This window comes from Haemaphysalis longicornis, unplaced genomic scaffold (assembly GCF_048455015.1).
Source record: "Haemaphysalis longicornis isolate Haplotype H1 unplaced genomic scaffold, Haemaphysalis longicornis Haplotype H1 scaffold_1, whole genome shotgun sequence".
In the NCBI taxonomy this organism is placed as follows: Eukaryota; Metazoa; Arthropoda; class Arachnida; order Ixodida; family Ixodidae; genus Haemaphysalis; species Haemaphysalis longicornis.
The window spans coordinates 255316923-255337204 of NW_027526203.1; the positions used below are offsets into that span (position 1 = coordinate 255316923).

Below are 20282 nucleotides of genomic sequence, written 5' to 3' on the forward strand. Positions count from 1 at the left end.
GCGAAGCTCGAGAGGGGGAGATCATCGGTAACCGTAACTCTCCCGTGAAAGTTCGCCCATTACATCATTAAGAAAGACGTAAGACTGTGCGTACATTGTACAAATCAACTTTTATTTTCGGAGTCAATTGCTCCCAGGCCCAGACCTGGTGAAAGACCCCGCGCCATCGAGGACTACCCCGCACCTCCACACCAATTTGTCACGTAGGATGGGACACAACGGTAAAGAAAGAACTTTTATTTAGGGCGAACTTGTGCCCGAACAAGACGAAAGGAAACGAGCAAAGGTCCTTGCGTCTCGTTCGATCTCCGAGAACGACTGCCTGCGTTCGTGGCGTGATCTCTTGCCCGATATCCGGATCGGACTGACACCTATGTTGCCGTCGTCATAGCCGCCACTACCGGAGAAATCTTCACCGCCGGCAGCATTAGGGCTAAAACAACACAGCAGGCAGAAGAAGTAGCCATTGCCTTAGCGCTCACTAACCCTAAGTGCACCACGATACTTAGTGACTCTCGTTCAGCAATCCTAAGCTACGCCAACAACAACGTGTCTGAGAGTGCTGTGAGGTTGTGCGGTGCCCTACCCCCCAGAACTGTGACCACAACGGTAAAATGGTTCCCAGCGCACATGGGACTTCTCCACTCAACCAAGGGACACAGCAACCGCAATGAGGAGGCGGACCAGGCGGCGCGTGCGCTAACCGGTCGAGACGCGTCGGGATGTCCGGATTCTCCATCTGCGGAACAGGAGCCCGACGAAGATTCAACGATCAACACGTACAGTGGGGTCCTCGAATGGTATCGATCCAGCCGTAGGACCATGCCCCCGCCACATCCAAGACTTACAAGACAAGAAGCAGTGACCTACAGACAACTGCAAACGAACTCGTTACTTACTCCAGTGCTCGCTAGACACATGTGTCCGAAAGTGTACGCAAGTGATAAGTGCAAGTGGTGTGCTAGTGAAAGAGCTACTACGGCTCATATCCTATGGGACTGTAGAACTCATCCAACCGAAGCAAAAGAAAAAGGGATCCCACCGCAGTTCATAACTGCTACTCGGAGTTGCGATTACAACACTCAACTCCTGGCCGTCCAGCTGGTGACGGAGGCCCTGGATAACCAGAGGCCTGAAAGTGACCCATCAGATGGGTTACGAGTAAGCCCTGGCTAGGGCCGCTCGGTCACGACGTGAGAGGCCACGTCCCCAAACAGCCGGTGTCTAATAAAGTTGTTTCTCTCTCTCTCTTGCGTGATCTCCCCCTCGCAGTGCACGTGCGCTCGCGCCTCCGTTGGCGAACACAGACAAGCTCGCGCTCCCGGTGCCGAGTTTGCGCTGCCGGTTCCAGCCGGTTCTTGCGCGTGCAACGCGGCCCACTTTGCGACATCTCCGAAAGCATGCGGCGGTCACGTACCACGAGACACAAGGGATGGACAGACCCATGACTTAAGGAGCTTCGCCCCTAAAACTTACCCTAAAACTACTCATTTTACGTCGAGTTCGTTACTGTGCCCGAGAGAGTACGCGACGCTGCGGCGATATCAGCGCTGGCTCATCAGGCCCAAGGAAGGCTCCTCTCTATCAGATCTCTTAAACGACCCTTCCCAGAAATTCCTGAGCTCGCGAGGGCGATGCACGATCGAGTCAACGAAATCTGCATATAATTAAATTACTATTACAAACGAATTACTATTACAAAACGAATTACAAAACTATTACAAAACGATACAAACAAATTTATATTTGTTTGTATCGCAAGCAATTCACCAAGCCGGCCTCGCATTCTACTTTACCCGTAACTCTAAACTTCTGGTCAGGGAGGAGAGAAAACCTTTCATTCTTCTATTCACTCAAGTTGAGCCCTTCCCCGTTTTTTGTCACAGTTGGTTCCACCAGCAGTTGAAAGGGAATTTTCCTCTCATTTCGTGCTGGCATTCCGTTACTAAGTGTCAGATTGTTTTTGAATATTGTTCACAGCATGCACACGCCACACGCTTCTGTCGCCTCATCTTGTGACGAGTATTTGCTCACGTAGGTCACTGTCCTCGAGTTTGAAACAAAACCGAAACTGATGGGTGGCCACTGGCCACCTCGGTAGTTCACGACGCCGCCACTACGCTTTTCTGAACATGGCCGCGTACATGTGGCGTGCATGCTTTTCGCGCAGCCTGCGCACGGCATGTTCACTGTCTAGTCGCAACTCACTCGCAAAGAAATATGCGCGTTTAGGCGCGTACACATGGCAAGACACAGCTCCTGGTTTTCCATGCAGCCAGTTCAAGGTGAGAATGCAAATGTGGGCTAACCCATTGGACACTTCAAGAAGCATCGCAAAGTACTCATGGTTCGGTTATTGCTTTTTGACATCTTAACTAGTCCTTAACGAATCTGCACGGTGATGTAAAATACGTTTTGTCACCTCGCAGCTTGCGCAAGTTACTGCGTAACTACCCAAATTGCTTGATTGCAAGACTGCTTCAAACACCTGCGACGAAGAAATCCTGTCGGATCGAACTCACAGAAAGGGAATATCTTCCCCAGTTCAGCTACATTATAATGACGGCACCTCTACACTTTACTCGGAGCAACCTTGTAGTGACTGCACCGTTATACTTTGCTCTCGCGAAAATGCATTGTGGAAGTGATCAGCCAACGGCTGTGTGTCGTCCGGTTTTGTGCAGAGCTGCAGGCACCTGGCCACATCCCAGTGTCGTTTCTCCGAGGCCGACAACGAAGAAGAAGGTAGCGTGGACGCGGAGGGTGAAGCGAAGCTGAACGTCAAAAAAATCACGCTTCATCCCCCGGAGTTAAGCATCCAGTACCTCGAAAGTAAAGGTTAGTTGTATTGATTGTTACTGGTGTTGACTGGGAAGCAGGGATTTATACACCTCTCCAAACACTTCCCCAGAAGGATATCGACACCCTCCCAAAAAAGGTTCCACAACCACGAGCACCCCGCCCAGGGTGCTCGTGGTTGTTGGGTGGAGCACGCGTTTGCGAATATGTTCCTTCAGGAAGGGTGTCAGACGTCAGACACCATCTCACCAAAATTATTTACAACATGTCTGGAGGGGTATTTAGGAACCTTGATTGAAAAAAGTCAAGGATACAATATATTGAGAATATGCGAGCCACTTGGGATTTGCGGACAACGTTGTCTTGTTCACTGATTCTGGGGAACACATGCCAAACATGCACTTGGGAAGTTTGGCTGTAGTGTTGAAGGAATCAAAGGTAATGTTGAATAGAAGTGGAGGAAGCACTTGTTTGCAGCTTGGGTAATGAAGACCTTGAAGAAGTGGATGAATTAAAACCTTGGACAGGTTGTAAGGGTAGATCCCAGTCACAAGAAAAAAGTGTGGCACCAAATTTGTTTGGGCTGGGGTGTGCTTCGCAAGCAGTCTCGCATAATGACCAGTAGGCTATGTTTGTCACTGAAAGGAGTGGCACGCAATCAGTGCGCTCTGTCACTGATGGTTTATGGGGCGGAAACTGAAAGGAGTGGCACGCAATCAGTGCACACTGTCACTGATAATTTATGGGGCAGAAACTTGATGCCTCAGTGAACACTTGAGAAGAAAACATGGGTTGGCCCAACTAGCCATGGACGAAGAAGGATGAAAGGAAATGAGTATCTTGGATCAGGGAACAGACTCAGCTGAAAGGCATCATGGCCCAAATTAGCAGAAAGAAGTGGACCTGGGCTAGGCATGTAATGCAGTGAAATGACCACTTGGGTAACAGTGTGGCTGCCCATAAACGGGACTAGCAGTAGAGAAAGACTGGCAACTCTATGGAAGGAGGAAATAAGAGAATTTGGGGTCAAATAATTGACTCTGGATGTGCAGGGATGGAGTGGTTAGAGGCCTTTGTCCTGCAATGGGCATAAATAGGCTGATTATGATGATAAATTTGTGAAAGGGATGTAACGCATTGTTGAGATCCAACTGCACTGTGATGAACATTTTTCATATGTAGTTACCGTTCTGGCAGGTTCACGGGGGCGCAGCCTACATTGCCGTTGTGCTGCAACAAGACGTGGAATCTTCCGTGCGAGCAAAAACAAAATGTTGCACAAGCTTCGCAGGATGCTTAGAGGGAGTCAGTGCCTTTCTTCTGTTCATTGGCTGCCCGGTTGTCTCGTAGCTGCCTGGGAAACTGCCAAAGTGGGTCCCACATTCGCGGCATGTTTGAGAAAAGTATCAGTGCTGCTTAAAAAAGCAGCACTGATACTTTTCTCAAACATGCCGCACAGTTATTGTGCACAGTAAAAAAGCACAGTTATTGTGCGTGGTGGCCGCTTAACTGCGATCAAAAATTTATGCCATGAAGTGCCAGCCATTTTTTTTTTGTTACTCTTCTGGGCCGAAAAAATTATGTCACTTTGCTTTAGTTTCCTCTCTGTTGTTCTCTGAAATCACCACCACTTGTTTCACATTGTTATTTCATAGGAGTATGCTCCTCTCTTTAAAATGGGTAAAATTCACGGAGTGATGTTTATGCATGGTATATTTTCTCTTCAGGTGTGCGCAATACATGGTGCTGATTGCTGCTCTAGGTACTGTTGAGATAATTTTGAATGGCGCGGTGTGGCATGGCTAACTTGTAGCAGAGCCGAAAAGTCATGTCTTATTACGTGAATGCTCCTTAGGTTCTTTTTTCTTTGTGCAACCTGTATTGCACTTTACAGCAGTTAAATAACGAATCGCAGTTTAAGGCTTCATTTTTGTGAGAGCTGGCTGATTTTTTCCCCAAGTGCCGCTTCAACTTCCTTGCTTTTATACACACTCCTGCTGGCACAATACCGTACGCATGCTCTGGGGTGTAATGACACGATTACTTATTATGGTGATACGTCAGGAACGCCGGGTAAATTGCACCCAGGCATCTGCAACGATTGTGGCTGGTCGACTGTAGCGGGCTTTGCTTGAAGTATTTTAGATCACGCATACTGATAATTAGTCCAACAAAATCAAGTTGACAGAAAAGCGGATAAAAATGTTTTGTTGCGACTGCGTGTCCTGTTTCAAAAGTGGCTTGGGTGCAACTATTGAAGGAACCACTGGCACTGCTGTTTTTTTTTATAACACACACTTGCGGGCAGTGCATGGCTGTAATTTGCTTTCGTTCCTTAAAAAAAAGAAAAGAAGAAGAAGCCTTCTCGAGTTGCTTCAGGACCCCAGCCGTATCTATTGCAAAATTTCTGTGAGCTGCGACCCCCCAGTTTCAAAGACAATGATTGGAAGCCCTTATTAACACTTAAACTGCGGTGATTGTTTGAACCAGCTCCATCTGTCAACTTGCAGCCTACAGAGACACCTATGGCGATGATCCCGTCTGGACCAAGTACAGGAGAAACTTCAAAGGCCAGTTTCCCCCTGCGCGGACCCGGAAGTCGTGCATTGTATGTACCGCAGCAACGCTCTCCCCCGTTCTACCTAATTGGTGACCAGAAGAGGTCAACCAAACCTTGTAGTTTCATTCATGCATGTGAATGGCTGGATTGGTTGCTGTTGACTACCTTAAACTGATAGTGAATGCATGGGGGGGGGGGGGGGGGGGGAGATTTTTTACATTGGTCAAAATTAGTCCATTACTGCATTTGGGGCCGAGTCCTGATTTTGAGGGAAAAGAAACTGGTATTTACCTGCTTAATAGAGTTTCATACTTTGTGCCCCTCTATTCTGTCCTTGCAATAGTTTGTAAGGTACCAGGAGTACAGAAGGTGGTATCGTTGAGGAAAAGTGTTTGGGGTGGTTGGTGGTGATGCCAAAACATATTTGTGCATGCCGACCACAGCAGCCCTGGGAATGGAACTAGTGACTCGCACTCTTTAAACACTTTTAAGACTTGAGTGTGACCAGTCTGTCAATAGCAGACGTGGTTTAAGTGGAGGAGTTTTTTGGATGGGCTCCATTGCTGTGGTCTGAATTGAGTGGGGGCCCTGTCTCAAAGTTTTAAGGGATGGGAGGGATGCAAATTATCACAGTTTGTATGAACTGTACAGCCGAAGTTGGCTCAGTTACGAAATGGTCTCTACTGCAGAAGACATGTGAAGGCCATATTATTTTCTTTTCTTCTTTTGTTTTTCAAAATAACCAAGCTAAGAAGCACCAGCATTTACCTTCTACAACGGCAAGAGGTATTCTGGTGCAGCACGCAGGATTTCAGGTTGCAGTGAACTGAACCTGGTGAGGCCAGTTGAAAACATAGACATGCACACGCAAATGCACACTCACCCCTCCCTCCCTCCCCCCATCTCTCTCTCTCTCTCTCTCTCTCTCTCTCTCTCTCTCTCTCGCACACACACGCGCGCACGCACACACACGCACGCACACACAAAAATGGTGTTTAAAAACAAAAGTTGTTACTGCAGACAATCGCTACTGGCGGGGCCAGTCTTAAAATAGAGTGCAAAACTCATTGCTTAGTTTGCCACATAACAGCACCTGTAAGGTAAGCTGGACCCTGAGAGCTGTAGTCAATGTAGCTGTAGCTGCACCCCTTCTTTTGGGCAAATTATCAACCACAAGGAAATTTTTGATTAAAGTTGTGCTGGCAAATGCCATTACAGACGCTGCGCCGATGAACCTGATGTACACGTCTTAGGAGTAGCCAGCGTTCATGTTTTTCAAAAACGTTCTCCTGTAAATTCCACCACTGCTCTGTTGGGAGAAATCCCCAGGAAGCGTGTTTATTGTTATTTAGAGGCTGAGTGTCATGAACTTGGTACAAAATTTGGCAGCCAAGCAACTGCTAGCACATAACTCTACTGGGGTACATATTTTGCATCTCTTACTAAACAGCAACATCGAAGTACTGCTGGAAGGTAAGACCTTTTTGACTAAGCAGGCTCAGTGGCTGGGGCACCAATAAGTACGATGTACGATTTCCGGCTGCTGTGTCTTTTTTTTTTGTCAACGAAAAAACAAACGAGTTCATGTGTATCGTGATTTTGCCACCTGTTAAAAGTGGTTTATATTAATTAATATCTTTCTACTCGGTGGGCTTATGTGTTGGTTCAACTCTTAAGCCCCAATTTGAACAACTTTGCTGGCGTCTATGATTTTATTGCATATGTCTTCGCAGCACTCCACTTTATTGGAATAAGCAGATGCTTTATTGCACAACATTTTTGCTTGTCACAATGCCGCCTCGGTTTCGTCCATTTGTGTACCTTGTCACGTGCTCACTGCGCATTTAACTACATTTTTTGGGGGAAGCAAGCATAGTGGATCCGAAATTTGGTATTTTCAGTCAGAAAATTCATAGTATACAGCGTATTAGAAGCTGATTTTGTGTAGTACTATCTCCTAATACGGGTGTCCTATTCTCAGTGATTTCAACAATAAAAAACTTCCTTAATTTAACGCACCAACTGTCAAAACTGGTTGCAAAAAATGTCCGGACCAAAATGATAGATGGCTTCGTTGTGTCCAGACCACAAATATGTAGAACTAACAAGACTAGGGAATTGGGCTTGCACCATGTAGGGCCACCTTTGTGGTTTCGGGGCTTTGCATCTGTCTGCGTTTGATACGGTCAGTCGTGACACAAGATGTGAGAAACTAGAAAGGGTGTACTTCTTTTCTCTGCATTACCGCATGCACTCCAGTCCACCCACAAGACCAATCGCACGTAGAACTGAGTTGGGGCTTCAAAAGAGGCAAGTGTTATTGTGTGTTTCAGGACTGTCTTTACATGCTTTCCCCCCCCCACACTTTTGGTGTTTCAGAAAAACGGTGTGATCAGCACCGGCAGCCCTTGCCCTCTGTGCAGGGACGAGTACCTCGTTGTTCACCACACGGTAAGCACAGGTGCATTGAAGTTTAAATCCTGCTTGTGTTTTGTAATTTCAGAATACGGCATAGTATTCCTCTGAACTGGTGGCTGGCATGCACATCTACCTTGGTTGATGTGCATGGTTGCACCGTGAATTCATAACTTGTACTAATTGCTCCCCCCCAAAAAAGTGCTCGATAACAGAAGGCTTGCACAATTTTTGCGTGTCACAATGCCGCCTCGATTTCGTCCATTTGTGTACCTTGTCACGTGATGTCATTCGTTGGCATCCCTCATGACAGTAGACACTGCTGTGATGGCATAGTGGCCAAGGCCTGCTCCGAAAAATAAGTTGCTTGCTTGTAGCTGTGTCATGGGGACTGTTGCTCTGATGGAGGGGGGAAAAGAAATAAAGTGCTAGTTGCACTCGGTGGAAATAATATTACCATTACCCTTGCTCAATATTCCTATACCTTGAATGTGCCAGAGACCTATTGTGCACTTTCAAAAGTAACAAGCAACTGGTTTGCTGTGGCATGTGCACAGCCATCCCAATTTTTTAAAACCAATTTTTCGTAGAAGTAAAAACGCGCAGACTCGCATAGAGTAAGAACAAAAAAGTTTTCATCTGCATAAATTGTGGGTGGGTAAAGCTCACAGAAAGCATTTATTCGCATTGTAGTTCACGTTCAGTTGTCGTGTCCGTGTTTCACTGGCACTGACGTCAGGGGTGCCTTTGTCGAAGATCTCTTTCCACAGAAAGTCATTTTTGGTGCTGTCAAGTGCATTTGAGATGCTACATTTCTTATAAGCGTAACTGATGAGTTCCTCAGGGGTGCTGGCCCAAGCATCCACGATCCAGCTACAAAGCATCAGGGGAGGCCCATGTCAGCCGTCTGGTAGCTGTTAACTTCCGGGTCTCCCCACCTCATCCACTCTAAGTAGCAGAGCTTGATGTGGCGATTGTTAATGCAAATGCCCAGCGGTTCCAACTAGGATGTCATTCTTCCAAGTATGATGACGAGTGCCGTGCAAGATTCGCGCAGTAGTTCTTTCTAGTAGTTCCCAGCGGACAGTGAAAAGCGTCCAGCACAAGTAGTAATGGCCACCTCAGCTGGGCTCCCTGCTGCTGACACCAGACAGACTTCATCCAATCAAGCACAAGTGCGTGGTTCATCTGCCCTTCGTCCTGACATTGCACATTTTTTGGCAGTGGTTTCTGCCTAAACTAGATTGGGTGGAAGCTTATGACCATCCGCTGTGCAGGAATAGCATTACGGTGACCCTTGTCTTCTCGTTGGCACTTGACGTTGTGCAGACTGGCTTGGGGCTTTTCTCCTGGGCTGTGAGCATCGACAGCATGGTGCAGTGGCATCTGATATGGCTGATCTAGTTTAGCTCAAACGTCAACATTCTACTGCACTTTTCTCACGTGCACTATAAACCATGAGCGGTTCTCCATAACTCTTGGGAAGTTTGTGGGTTCAGCTCAACACCCAGTTTTTGTTGGCCTTGAAGTCATTCCGCAGCAGTCCTTTCTCCCGGGCAGCTTCTCTGGGCTTCATTTGAGCAACTCTATGTTTACAGCCAAGTCTGCAGGTTATTTGGGTCGCACAACAACGACCCGTTCAATCTCGAGAAATTGTTTGTTCATTGGCCCCCGTTAACTTCTCAAGCTGTTGTGCGAAAAAAAAATTGCTTCCTGCAGCCGCAAATGCTGCCCTCAGTGACACCGTATTGCCGCCCTAGGTGCTATTCGTGGTCTCGGCAGCTATAACTTTTGTTGTAAAGGCATCTGGGTCCTGACTTTTGGGTCCCGACTTTTGGGCCCTGACTTTTGGGTCCTGATTTTTGGGTCCTGACTTCTGGGTCCTGACTTCCTGGTCCTGACTTCCCGGTCCCGACATCGTGTGCGATGCACTGTTAGTGAATGGGTTGATTTCTAAGTCGCGACGTCGTGTGCGATGCACTGTTAGTGAATGGGTTGATTTCTAAGTCGAGCGCGTCGCAGGGTTGCTATGGCCAAAAAAAATGCCAGTTGAAGCAAGAAGTAGCCTTCTGAGTCTACCAGCACCACAAGATGATGCTTCTGCTGCTGCAGGTCTTGATGATGATAGCATTGAGCAATAACGAAATCGGAACTGCAAATCTTGTGCTGCAAACTTTGGTATCTGTATGGGGTGCAAGGCAGAAGTTTCTCCTAAAATTTAGAAAAAAACCTGGTGTTATATGTGGGTTTTTTTCGGTAACCCCCTAACCCCCTCTGTTTTAAAGGGGCCATGGACACAAAATTAAATTTTGTTTTATTCGAAAGATTTGGTGTTTTATAGTGCCCCCCAGCGCTTGTCCGGCAGCAAACGATGCTTTATTCACTGAGAAATTAATCAATTTAAGTTTAAATTTTTATTCTCCCGCCAAATCATGTGTTTTGTGATGTCTGCGATGACGTAACAAGGACAGGCCTTCAAGCGAACCCTAGTAGGCTGTTTACTTTGCAGCAAAATGCAGAACGCCTTTTTACCGTTAGTCCTCTTAGGTGGCACCACCATACTGCGCAGGACCGCTGTCTGCCTTTGCTTTGTTTCTGACTGTATTTGCACCTGGCTTGTTTTTGTTATGGTGGGCAGTAATTGTTTCGTGAAACATGGGGTATGCTCGACAAACAGGGTCACGTAAGACAATGTTGCTTATGCCAGTCGGCCTGTGTCGTGGAAGGCAACCCCAAAGCACCAGACTGCTGTGCAGCTATAACAAGCATAGTTCGCGCAGTACCAAAAACAGTACGCACTGGTACTTCTACGTTTACATGTACTTTCATAACTTCCATTGTTTGTCCCACCATTATTACTGCGATAAAATGAATATGCGTTAAATTTAAATTAAGCGAAAATAGCTCGTTCGGCAAGCTTATAAGCCCTGCCTGCTTGCATTTGCTTTTGCCGGCCTCAGCCAACCGCACAGCTGGGCATATTACGAAATATGTTCTAGCGTGGGAAATGAGTTAGTGAGTCGCATAGCCATTTGAGCAAAGTTTACGTTAAAAGTGGTGTCAGTATGATTCTAGCGAGGCAATCTTTCAAATGAACCAAACTTGTATTTTGTCTGCATGGCCGCTTTAAGCACAGCCCCTTCTCTGCTATGCATTCTCCAAGGTTGCCCTCTCCCTTCCCCATTACAGAAGAATATGAGGGGGTTCTTAGTAGGCAATCTGCATGTTTCGAGAAAATGTGACCTGTTCATCAGAGTGGCTTGAGGTGGAGCTACAAGGTGGGGGCCATGAAATTATGTGTGACATTGGCTCCATCTGCATCACTCGTGAAGGCTGGCAGGGCAGCAAATCATTTGCATCATTTCAAGTCTGCTCATGAAATGAGGAAAGCAGCAGATGATATTCACTACAACTTTTCGCGCACAAAATGGAAACTACGCAATGCCTCCATAGTGTGACTACATATTTGCAAAAATTTAAGGTTCATGGGACTGCATGGTGTAACGACAAAAATCTGGCTGGCTTGTTGATGTTAGAATTTGTCCAGCCTTGGCATGTCAGTGTATCCTGTGGCTTGGGTATAAAAATAACGCCTTCATTTATTGAAAGCATCTTCACCCAATCATGCATGCCTACTGCGGGCATTGAGCTAGTTATTCATGGGAGCATTGCAGCATTTGTGGATATGGCTGTGTGTGTGGCTGCAGATTGCAGATTTCGTTGAGTTGTTCAGTAGTTTTCAAGTACAGTGAAAGCTTGTTAATTTGAACTTTGCGGGTACGCTCAACAAGTTTGAAATAAACTGTATTTAAACTAGCGAAATTCACTGAAAAAACAGCAAAAATTGAGATCGGGTTGCTTGAAATCTCTCGAAATGTTTATTGATGAAAATGGTCCATAATGACTTTCTGTTTGTGTTCCTTGAATGTGATGGCCATGGCTTTTGTTCTCCCAGTGCAGGAACGGGATAGAAAGCATACTCTCCCCCTCCTCGAAGCTAACAAATAGGCGCGCGACACCCATAGCCTCTATTAGTTGCAAAGCTGAAGGCCGCATCGGCGCCTGAGTGTGCCGGCACCGGCACAAAGATGGACAAACATCTGCAGCTCACAAAGGACACCAACACACGGAGACTACAGAGATATCCTGCACAGAGCAGCACACGATGTGAAGGAAGAGCGCAGTGACATAAGTTAACACATGTGGGCGCTGCACCGACTGAGCGCTCGCGCCCTCTATTGTTACGCCAAGAAAGCTTGCAGCGGCAGTATGAAATACATGTACACGGTGGCGCGCAGTTCGAATTATCGATAGAGGAGCTAATGCGTATGGAAATTAATGAGTTGGTTTGCCCATAGACGCCTATGTATCATGACTGGACCAATGAGCGTCAGTTCGAATTAACATGAAAGTTCGAATTAATGAGGTGTGAATTAACAAGCTTTCACTGTACTGGTTTCACTGGCAGTGCTTTCGTGTAAATATTTCCTAGATAATGGTTACTACCTGTGCAAATTTTCCGACACAGATAAACCAAGCCGCTGGCATTCGTGAAGCACCGCTAAGTAGCTACAAAATGGCAGCAAAAGAAGCAGTTGCCTTGCAGACCTAGGCAGGAATTTTTCTTTGCCAATACTTTTCACCTCGGACAAGTTTTGAATGCTTCCAAACATTTAATGTTCTGTTTTTCACATTGTGTTGTTTATTGTGGAGCATTTATACGTCAACGTGCCAAGTTTTGGGGTTGGTTGGTTGGTCGGTCAGTTGGTTTGTAACCAATATACACAGAGCATTCACTGGCACGATATTAAAAGAGAAGAAACAAAAGAGGTGCAAAAACAGAAAGAAATGAAAAAGGCAATCTAGAAAAAGGGAATCAAGTGGTGTAATAATTGAAAGGAAGTTTTGTGCGGGCCACTGATTGGAATGTGTAATATATTGTGTCCAGACTGGCTTGGGAATGAAGTGCATTTGCTCATTAAAGCATCCTGACGGGCTAGTTGGTCTGACATAATGAAAATAAACTTCGTGCTACAAGGATGGGACGAAAGAAGAGGACACACCACACAGCGCAGACTAACAAACTGTGCAGATTCCACGCACATATGTACTACTACGCGTAGACATGTGGAACCACCATGTGCAACCACCATGTGGAACCACCAACTTCTTTCGTCCCGTCCTTGTAGCGTGAAGTTTATTTCCATTTTGTGCATTTGCTGATGGCCAAGCTAGCTGGCCGAGTGCCAACTCTGTGCACGCTGCTCACGCTACTTTCATTGGCCAATGCCAAATGGCCGTGCACAAACCGACAGATGGGTTTTCGTTTGCATGAGCTGCATGCCTTCTGTATTTGGCTTCCTTGCACAACTTTACTGTTGTGCAAAGCAGCCAACTTCTTGCAAAGCTGTTGCAAAACTAAAAATGAATCTGCAAGGAGAAGGGGTTTCAACCATACCAGAAGGGCGTTGTGCATCCCCTGAAGTGTTTTTTTTTTACTGGACCTTGATTTGAGCACCATTGTCCCAGCTGGTCGGCATTAATTGACTAATTCACTACCCTTCACTACAGCTCGTAGCCCAGGTCATGATGTGCCGTAGTGGTTGTCAGCCGTGAACGTATTGAGGGGGTGCCTCGTGGGCTTGCAGGAGGAATGCGAGAACCAGTGGGGAAGAAGAGAGGGGATGTTGGCATGTGACTTATTGTCTAAAGCAGTTGGCTACGTAGCCGGAAGTTGTTTGTTCACGTTTTGTGCATGTCTTATGTGCATTTTGCTTTTTTGCACTGTTCCATTGTCATGCATGAAGGAAACCCAATAAAGTTTAACCCTGATTTAAAGAAAACTGGAACTTTTGAATTTCCCATATCAGCGAACTAATCCGGATTAAAGAACTAATTCATATGGTGGGGCGAAACTGCCATTTTGAAATGCTCTGCTTTCAGGCAAATTACAATCTCCCGCTCCCGTTCCAGGCGGGGGTTGTCAATTTTTTTGTATTATCTTACCGACTCTTGTTTTTGTAGTCGTTCAGTTGGTTTGATTGCTTCCCTTTTGCTTTCATCTGGTGCAGAACACTAAGTTGCTGACGCAGTTCATCTCGCCGCACACCGGAGAAGTACTTCGGGGCAACAAAACTGGTGAGTGTTTTGCTGCAGCCCTTAGAGCTAGCTGCAGCGAAATTTCGCTATGACCACATTTATTCTGAACTGCAATAACAACATAAAATGAAGGATTCTTTTTTTTTTTTTTTTTGGCAAATTCCATCTTGCTGTTTTAAACAAGGAGTGAAATGCTGTTATCAATCAAGCATTTAAAATTGCCCCCTAGCAGTCAACACGGCTCCTATTGGTGTAGGGCACTAAGAGCCGTGAAGCAGAAGCGACACCTCAACTGGCGTAGTCCACTAGCAGGCTAGGTGGTCGGAGAGCCGGTCGAGCGCCCCAGGCATTTCTCCCAGTGCGCTTGCCTGGCCGGCTGTGCAGTCACTTCAACCGTCACTTCCGCCTGGCCAAAAATGGCAGTCCTTTCTCAATTTTAGTTTCAAAATTGTTGATTTTCTCTCGGCACTGTAACTTTCAGTTTTTTTTTGCTCAAACTGTACGTAAGTGGTGTATTCAAGTTGTAATTTTTGATGCAGTTGGTCTTTAAGCTGCGTCAATTGTGCACGCAGAACACTATCTATGTTGGTGTTCGTAAGAACATCACTGCACTGCAAGCATTGTTGTTATAGCATTGTGATAACCAGTTGAAGTGATAGGCAGCCTAGAAAAATTCTTCTGTGGCTGAACCAAGCATCCAGGCATAATGTATAGAGCTGATACTAGGAAATATAAAAGTGTTAGGCCTTGTCTTAGAGTTACTGGCGCGAGGTAATGCACTGTGCTTTCAAGTAAAGCAAGAAATCTCGGCCATGGGGCAGTATGCTTTTAAATTTAATGCAATAAACTCTAAAGGAACACGGGTAAGGGTACATATATACACTGCAGGGCTATTTTCTTAAGAACGCGGCCTTTGGCTACATGCATACTTTATTTGCTGAGTACTTGGTGGGTTCGTTGCTCACATTTTTCATTTGCCTGGAGCAGGGGTTCTCAGGCATGTTGGTCCTAGGGAACCCTGCTACGCTCCGTGAAGTACCAAGGAACCTCCCCCCCCCTCCCCCCTGCCATTTTTCATTCCATTCATGCTACATTCACGTGCAATAAATTAAAAAAAAAGCAAGCTTGCTTGCTTTTGAATTTATTGCATCTGAATATCGATTTTCTGCGAGCGCGTACGCTAGCGGCACCTTTCTCCAAACAAGAGGAATGCGCATGGGGGTAATATAAGGCCAAGATTCAAGTGAAATTGTTTAACCACGCGGCCCGTTTTCGCAGTCTGGCTGGCTACAAGCAGCTGGCGGGATTTATTGCGTAGTTCACGCTTTTGTGTTGCCTATGCACTGAGATGTGCTTACTGACGCTCGGGCATGAGTAATGGAGGTTCCTTCGATTGATCGCACCTCGGGTTCACCATCTAAGTTACTTGGCAACAAGGGAAAATTTATCAGTGGGTCGCGGAACCCCGAGGATGAGCCTGTGGAACCCCTAGTCCCCGCGGAACCCACTTTGAGAAACCATGGCCTGGAGGACTAAGATATGGTAATTCACTCTTTAAACAATAACTTGTGGCTAAATATTCTAATGGAGGGTGTGAAGTCAGTTCCACTGCTTGAGCACAAGAATCGAGATGGTTTGGTGCTCTTCAGGCAAATTTCTTTACAAAGCATAAGCATTTGTGTGGCCTTGACAGTCATCATTATCATTTCAAGCAGCCTTTGTTGCATTTGCTTGCACCATGCACATTTGTACAGCACTGCCTGTCAGCATTGCGTGGCGTCTCGGGGGCGTTGGAAGCCAGTGTCTGAAGTGTTCTAGTTTGCGCTCCCTGCATCCAAGAGGCCCAAAACTTTGTGGATTGATGCTTGAAGTGGAATTTGGGTGCTTGTTACGGCTCGCCAAATTCTAAACAATTATTTTGAATAGAAAATGCAGTGGCATTTACCTGATTGTGAGCGCTATTTTGTTATAATGGGTGGAGGTAACAAAATGTTGTGTTTTTTTGTTTTTGTATTCATTTTTAAAAATTAGGTGTAGTGCCAAAAATTTACGCATTCATTGTAAAAATTAGTTTGTGGGGTCGAATATTCCAGACTGCATACACATTTGTATGAAGACGTCTGTGATCTTTGCCCAGCAAGTGCTGCTGATATGCCTCAGCACAAACACTCCAAAAGTGTCCACTTTGCCTCGGTAACCCTGCTGCAGTGCCAAGGGGATTACGTATCTTTCTTATGCTCTCCTAAATGCCAGCAAACGATTGATTGACTGTGGGGTTTAACACACCAACGCAACGCAGGCGATGAGACGCGCTGTAGTGGAGGGCTCAGGATTAATTTTGACCACCGGGGGATCTTTAGCGTGCGCCGAAATCTTGTACACACGAACGTTTTTGCTTTTTGCCTCTACCAGAAAAGCGGCCACTGTGGCCGAGAATCGAACCCGCGTCCTCTTGCTCAGCAGCGCGACGCCTTAGCCACTGAGCCACCGCGGCGGGTGCCAGTGAAAGATACTGTTTCTTCGTGTCAGCTCGTGAGTTACCTCTCAGTGCCCCATATCAATCTTGCTGTTTCCTTCCTTCACAATGAACAGTGTGTTGATGTTCTGATCGGCCATCAATTCATCTGACATGCATCCTTTGTTGTACTGCACATAGTCTTCGAATGTCATTGCAGCACCCATGGCGAGGTTTCTGTGTCTTCATCTCATAGGTCATTTGTGTCACATTCTTTGCTGTCTTGCACACTGTATTCAGATTCAGGTGGCATCATAAGCCGGCCTGCCTTCTGGATGGTATCGTATTTACACGATTGTAGGTCGACCCTTTTTTTGAAGTTTGACAATCCAATGTTGGGGGGTCAACTTAGAATCGAAATTGAACTTTGCGCCACTTGTAACGGCAAGAGAAATGAGAAATCAGGGGTGCTACGAGCTGGGGAAAGTGTAACACCCTTGTTTGTATGGCTACGGTCGAAGCGTAGCGTTTACCATTGCATACATTGTGGCGTCAATAAAGGTGATGCCAACTTTGAAAGTTGGTGTGGCCGATCTGTGCCCTTTGTCCACCATACTTAGAACGACTAACCTCCCACCTTCACGTACGGAAGTGTACTGAACAATGTGATGTCATTGTGGCTACGTTAGTGCCGTGCATTAAATCAAGGAATATGCTAATACTCATTTTGTTTATTAGAGATGAACAAAACGGTTCTTGAATGTGAGTAACGTACTCACGAATCAAAGGAAATTGTGAGCAGCCGCTTTTGTCAGCCGCCATATGGTTTGTTCTGATAATGCGCTGCAGTGGCCGCTGCCGGTAGCTTCGATGGTTGTCATCTGGCAGCGAATGTGCTCTCATGATTGGGAATAAAGTTTCCCGCTCAACCCACAGCGCATGGTTATTGCACGTGCTTATGCAAAAGCTTTTCTTTTTTAACATCTACTGTGCGCACCACAAGCGTACGGTTCTTGTCGGAGCATCGATCATTGATGGACGAGCCGCCGTGTAGGGTAGTTGACGGAAGAGATTCTCTTTGTGACACGTTTTTCTAGGCGGCGAGGTTGCCGCATGCTTGTGTCACTTGTGTTGTGCTGAATCGTCCCGTCAGTAATGAGTGTTCTGGGCCCGAAGAACTCTCTCGGCGCTCATTCACAGCAGCGTTCAAACGGGCTGTGTTCTGCGCTTGATTTCTTTTTTTTTTTTTTTTTTTTGAGAGAGACAGATGCAATTTTGGCGAGGGTCGACCTACATTCGAGTCGACTTACAATCATGTAAATACGGTAGTTTTCGTTACCCTCCACCTGGCCCTGGTAACCATTTCTGCGGCTTGTTGCACACGTATTGTGGTCAGGAGCTTCATTTGAAGTTAACCAGCAGTCATTGAGTTAGACACCGCCAAAAATGCACCTTTAAGCTCTTTATGACGCCTTGGTCAAGCGGTTGGAGAAAGGGCGTATAGCTGGAAGGCAAAAATTCCAGCCCCACATTTGTTAAGTGAGTGTTAACGTGTGCTGAGCAGTTATCAATGATAATCAGGATTTTTATGCCTGTCCACCTTATCTGATCGTTGGTCTTCATCCAGAGTACAGCTGTCTTGGCATCCACACATGGTAATGTGGTAATGACACCACATTCTTTGTGCAGTGAGGCTTTTTGTATTTGCTGACCACCAAGGGCCTTAGCTTCTTGATACTTGTGGTATTGCAGCAGAGCAACACAAAAATATTTTACTTTGGACTTCTTGCCTCCCCTGCAGCTGCTTCCCTTACAATGCACGGTTTTGTCAGGAAGCATTCGTTAAAGATCCTCAGGTGGTCAAAATTAATCTGGAGGCCCCCACTACAGCGTGCCTCATCGCCTTCATTGCGTCGGTGCATTAAACCCTACATTCAATCAGTCAATATTCCTAGACTCTTCAGAAGCAGGGAACAAGTTGACCGCAGTAAAAAAGAGCTCTCTAGAATTATGTACACTTAACCTTTTGCGGTCTGGAACTTTAACCCACTACACAGTTCCCACTACACAGTTTTTTTACACAGTTTCCCTCCTGCCTCATTTTGCTTTTCTATCACTACGAACAGCACAATCCTTGCTGCTTCATCCTGGGAGCTTGTAGATGAAATGGCTCTTCCTATCGTACCTTTCCTCGCACCCCATGCATGCAGACGGGCCCCACCTTTTTTCTCGAGCCCTCAGATCACCCACCAGCTGTTGGATGAGGTTGCAGTGGTACTGCAAGTTTCACTGCTCTTCCTTGCCATGATTTTGCAGCTGTGTGCGCCTCCAAATAAAACAATTGACAATGAAAGCCTCTAGATGCCAGGAGAAAAGCTTTCACCACCATTTCATTGTCTTTCGACAAAATGCGTAGCTCACAGAGTAATGATCTGCACGGTGCTGTCTCCATCGCCGTTGTGGTCTTCATCACTCGCTTCTGTCGAATCACTGTCATCACTGACTGATGGAGGCATGCAATTCTCTTCCTCACTGAAGTCATCATCGCTCTCGCTAAGTGCACCACCATAGAACGCATGCCATGAGAAAGCAGCCATGCTTCTCAGCGAACAGCGTGCACATGAAAACGCTCTGGAATACAGAAGGCCCGTGCTGAACATTGGGCTGCACCCTAGTGCAAAAAGAAGAAAACTTCAACAAACAAAGTTCACTTATCCTTCAAGAGATGGCACATCATGTATACGAAGAATGCGTGTGCATCGCAATAAGAAAAACCTCAACCTTGAACACCCAAGCCGGGTGTATCCTGACAGCGGACTGCTACGGCCTTGTTGCGTTTTGGGGCAGGGCCTGACAACAGGCCGCAAAGGTTTGATTCTAGCGGAGTCCAATTCCTGTGAAAATTTGGCCTTGTCAATACCTGTCAAGTTGGAAAGTATGTTGTGCAGTTTGCTTTTTTGTGAGGGTGAAATGCATAGCCTTGTACAATCGGCAAAAGGCTTGTCTATAATACTCGAGCGGCGTGCTCCGGACTGCGCGGGACACACCTATAGTGATAATGCCTGGTTTGAGATAGGTAGAATGTGAGCATGCGCGGCCCGTATCAGCGCGATGGCTCTGTCCCTCCCCACTGTGCCCGTCGCCTTGGCTTCCACACCTTCTTTGACCGTAATAAGCGCTGCATGCCTGCGCTGCCAGGCCGGGAAACAAAGTGGAGATAACTTGCGCTAGCGCGTGCGGCTGCATTAGCTTTGGCGCACAGCTGTTCATTGCGTCATCGTTTTGCCAATACGCTGCATGAATACCGCGTGCACCACTACACGGTTTCTGCGCTTGGCTTTGCATGTCACTGCTGACGGGCTAACGCCACAGTAATGCATTGTGCAAGCGATCACGGACCAATATCTAGTCACTCCAGAACACCGGTAGCGACGCGTTTTCGGCGATTGTTGTTCATTTTCTCGCATGCAGAAAAAAAAAAAAACTCCTGTCTAAATTCCGAAAATTAAGCGGGGTTGCACGTAATTAAACGCAGCCGACGATGTACTAACAATCACTAATCTCCACTTTTGTTTCCCGGCCCGGCAGCGCTTCTCATGGCGAAAGAAGGTACGGATGCCAAGGCGACGGGCAAAGCGACAAGGGAAACAGCCATCGCGCTAATGCGGGTCGTGCATGCTCACATTCTACCATTCTCAAACCAGGTGTTATCACTAGATGTCTCCCGCGCAGTCCGGAGCACGCCGCTCGCGCGTTATAGACAAGCCTTTTGCAGACTGTACATAGAAGACAGTTTTAAAAAACTGAGCAGTAACTGGGACCAGCTAAGACCAGCTGGGCCCAGCTGGGAATTTAACCATAAACCAGCTGGGACCAGCTACCATTTTCTCTTGGGTGTTAATACCTGTGTCAGTGTGAACTGCTCCATGGTGCTTTTTTAGTAAGACACGCAAA

General features: G+C 46.5%; 1 protein-coding gene across 1 annotated transcript in view; it reads left to right on the plus strand.

The window, feature by feature from the left end:
- Positions 1-2102: 2102 nt before the first annotated feature.
- Positions 2103-20282, plus strand: part of Mrps18b (mitochondrial ribosomal protein S18B) — a 32374-nt gene continuing 14194 nt past the window's right edge. The window contains exons 1-5 of the mRNA XM_077676023.1: positions 2103-2285; positions 2685-2838; positions 5310-5407; positions 7739-7810; positions 13846-13912. Of these exons, the coding sequence (XP_077532149.1) occupies positions 2133-2285; positions 2685-2838; positions 5310-5407; positions 7739-7810; positions 13846-13912 (544 nt within the window). The 5' untranslated portion in view covers positions 2103-2132. The remainder of the gene's footprint in view (positions 2286-2684; positions 2839-5309; positions 5408-7738; positions 7811-13845; positions 13913-20282) is intronic.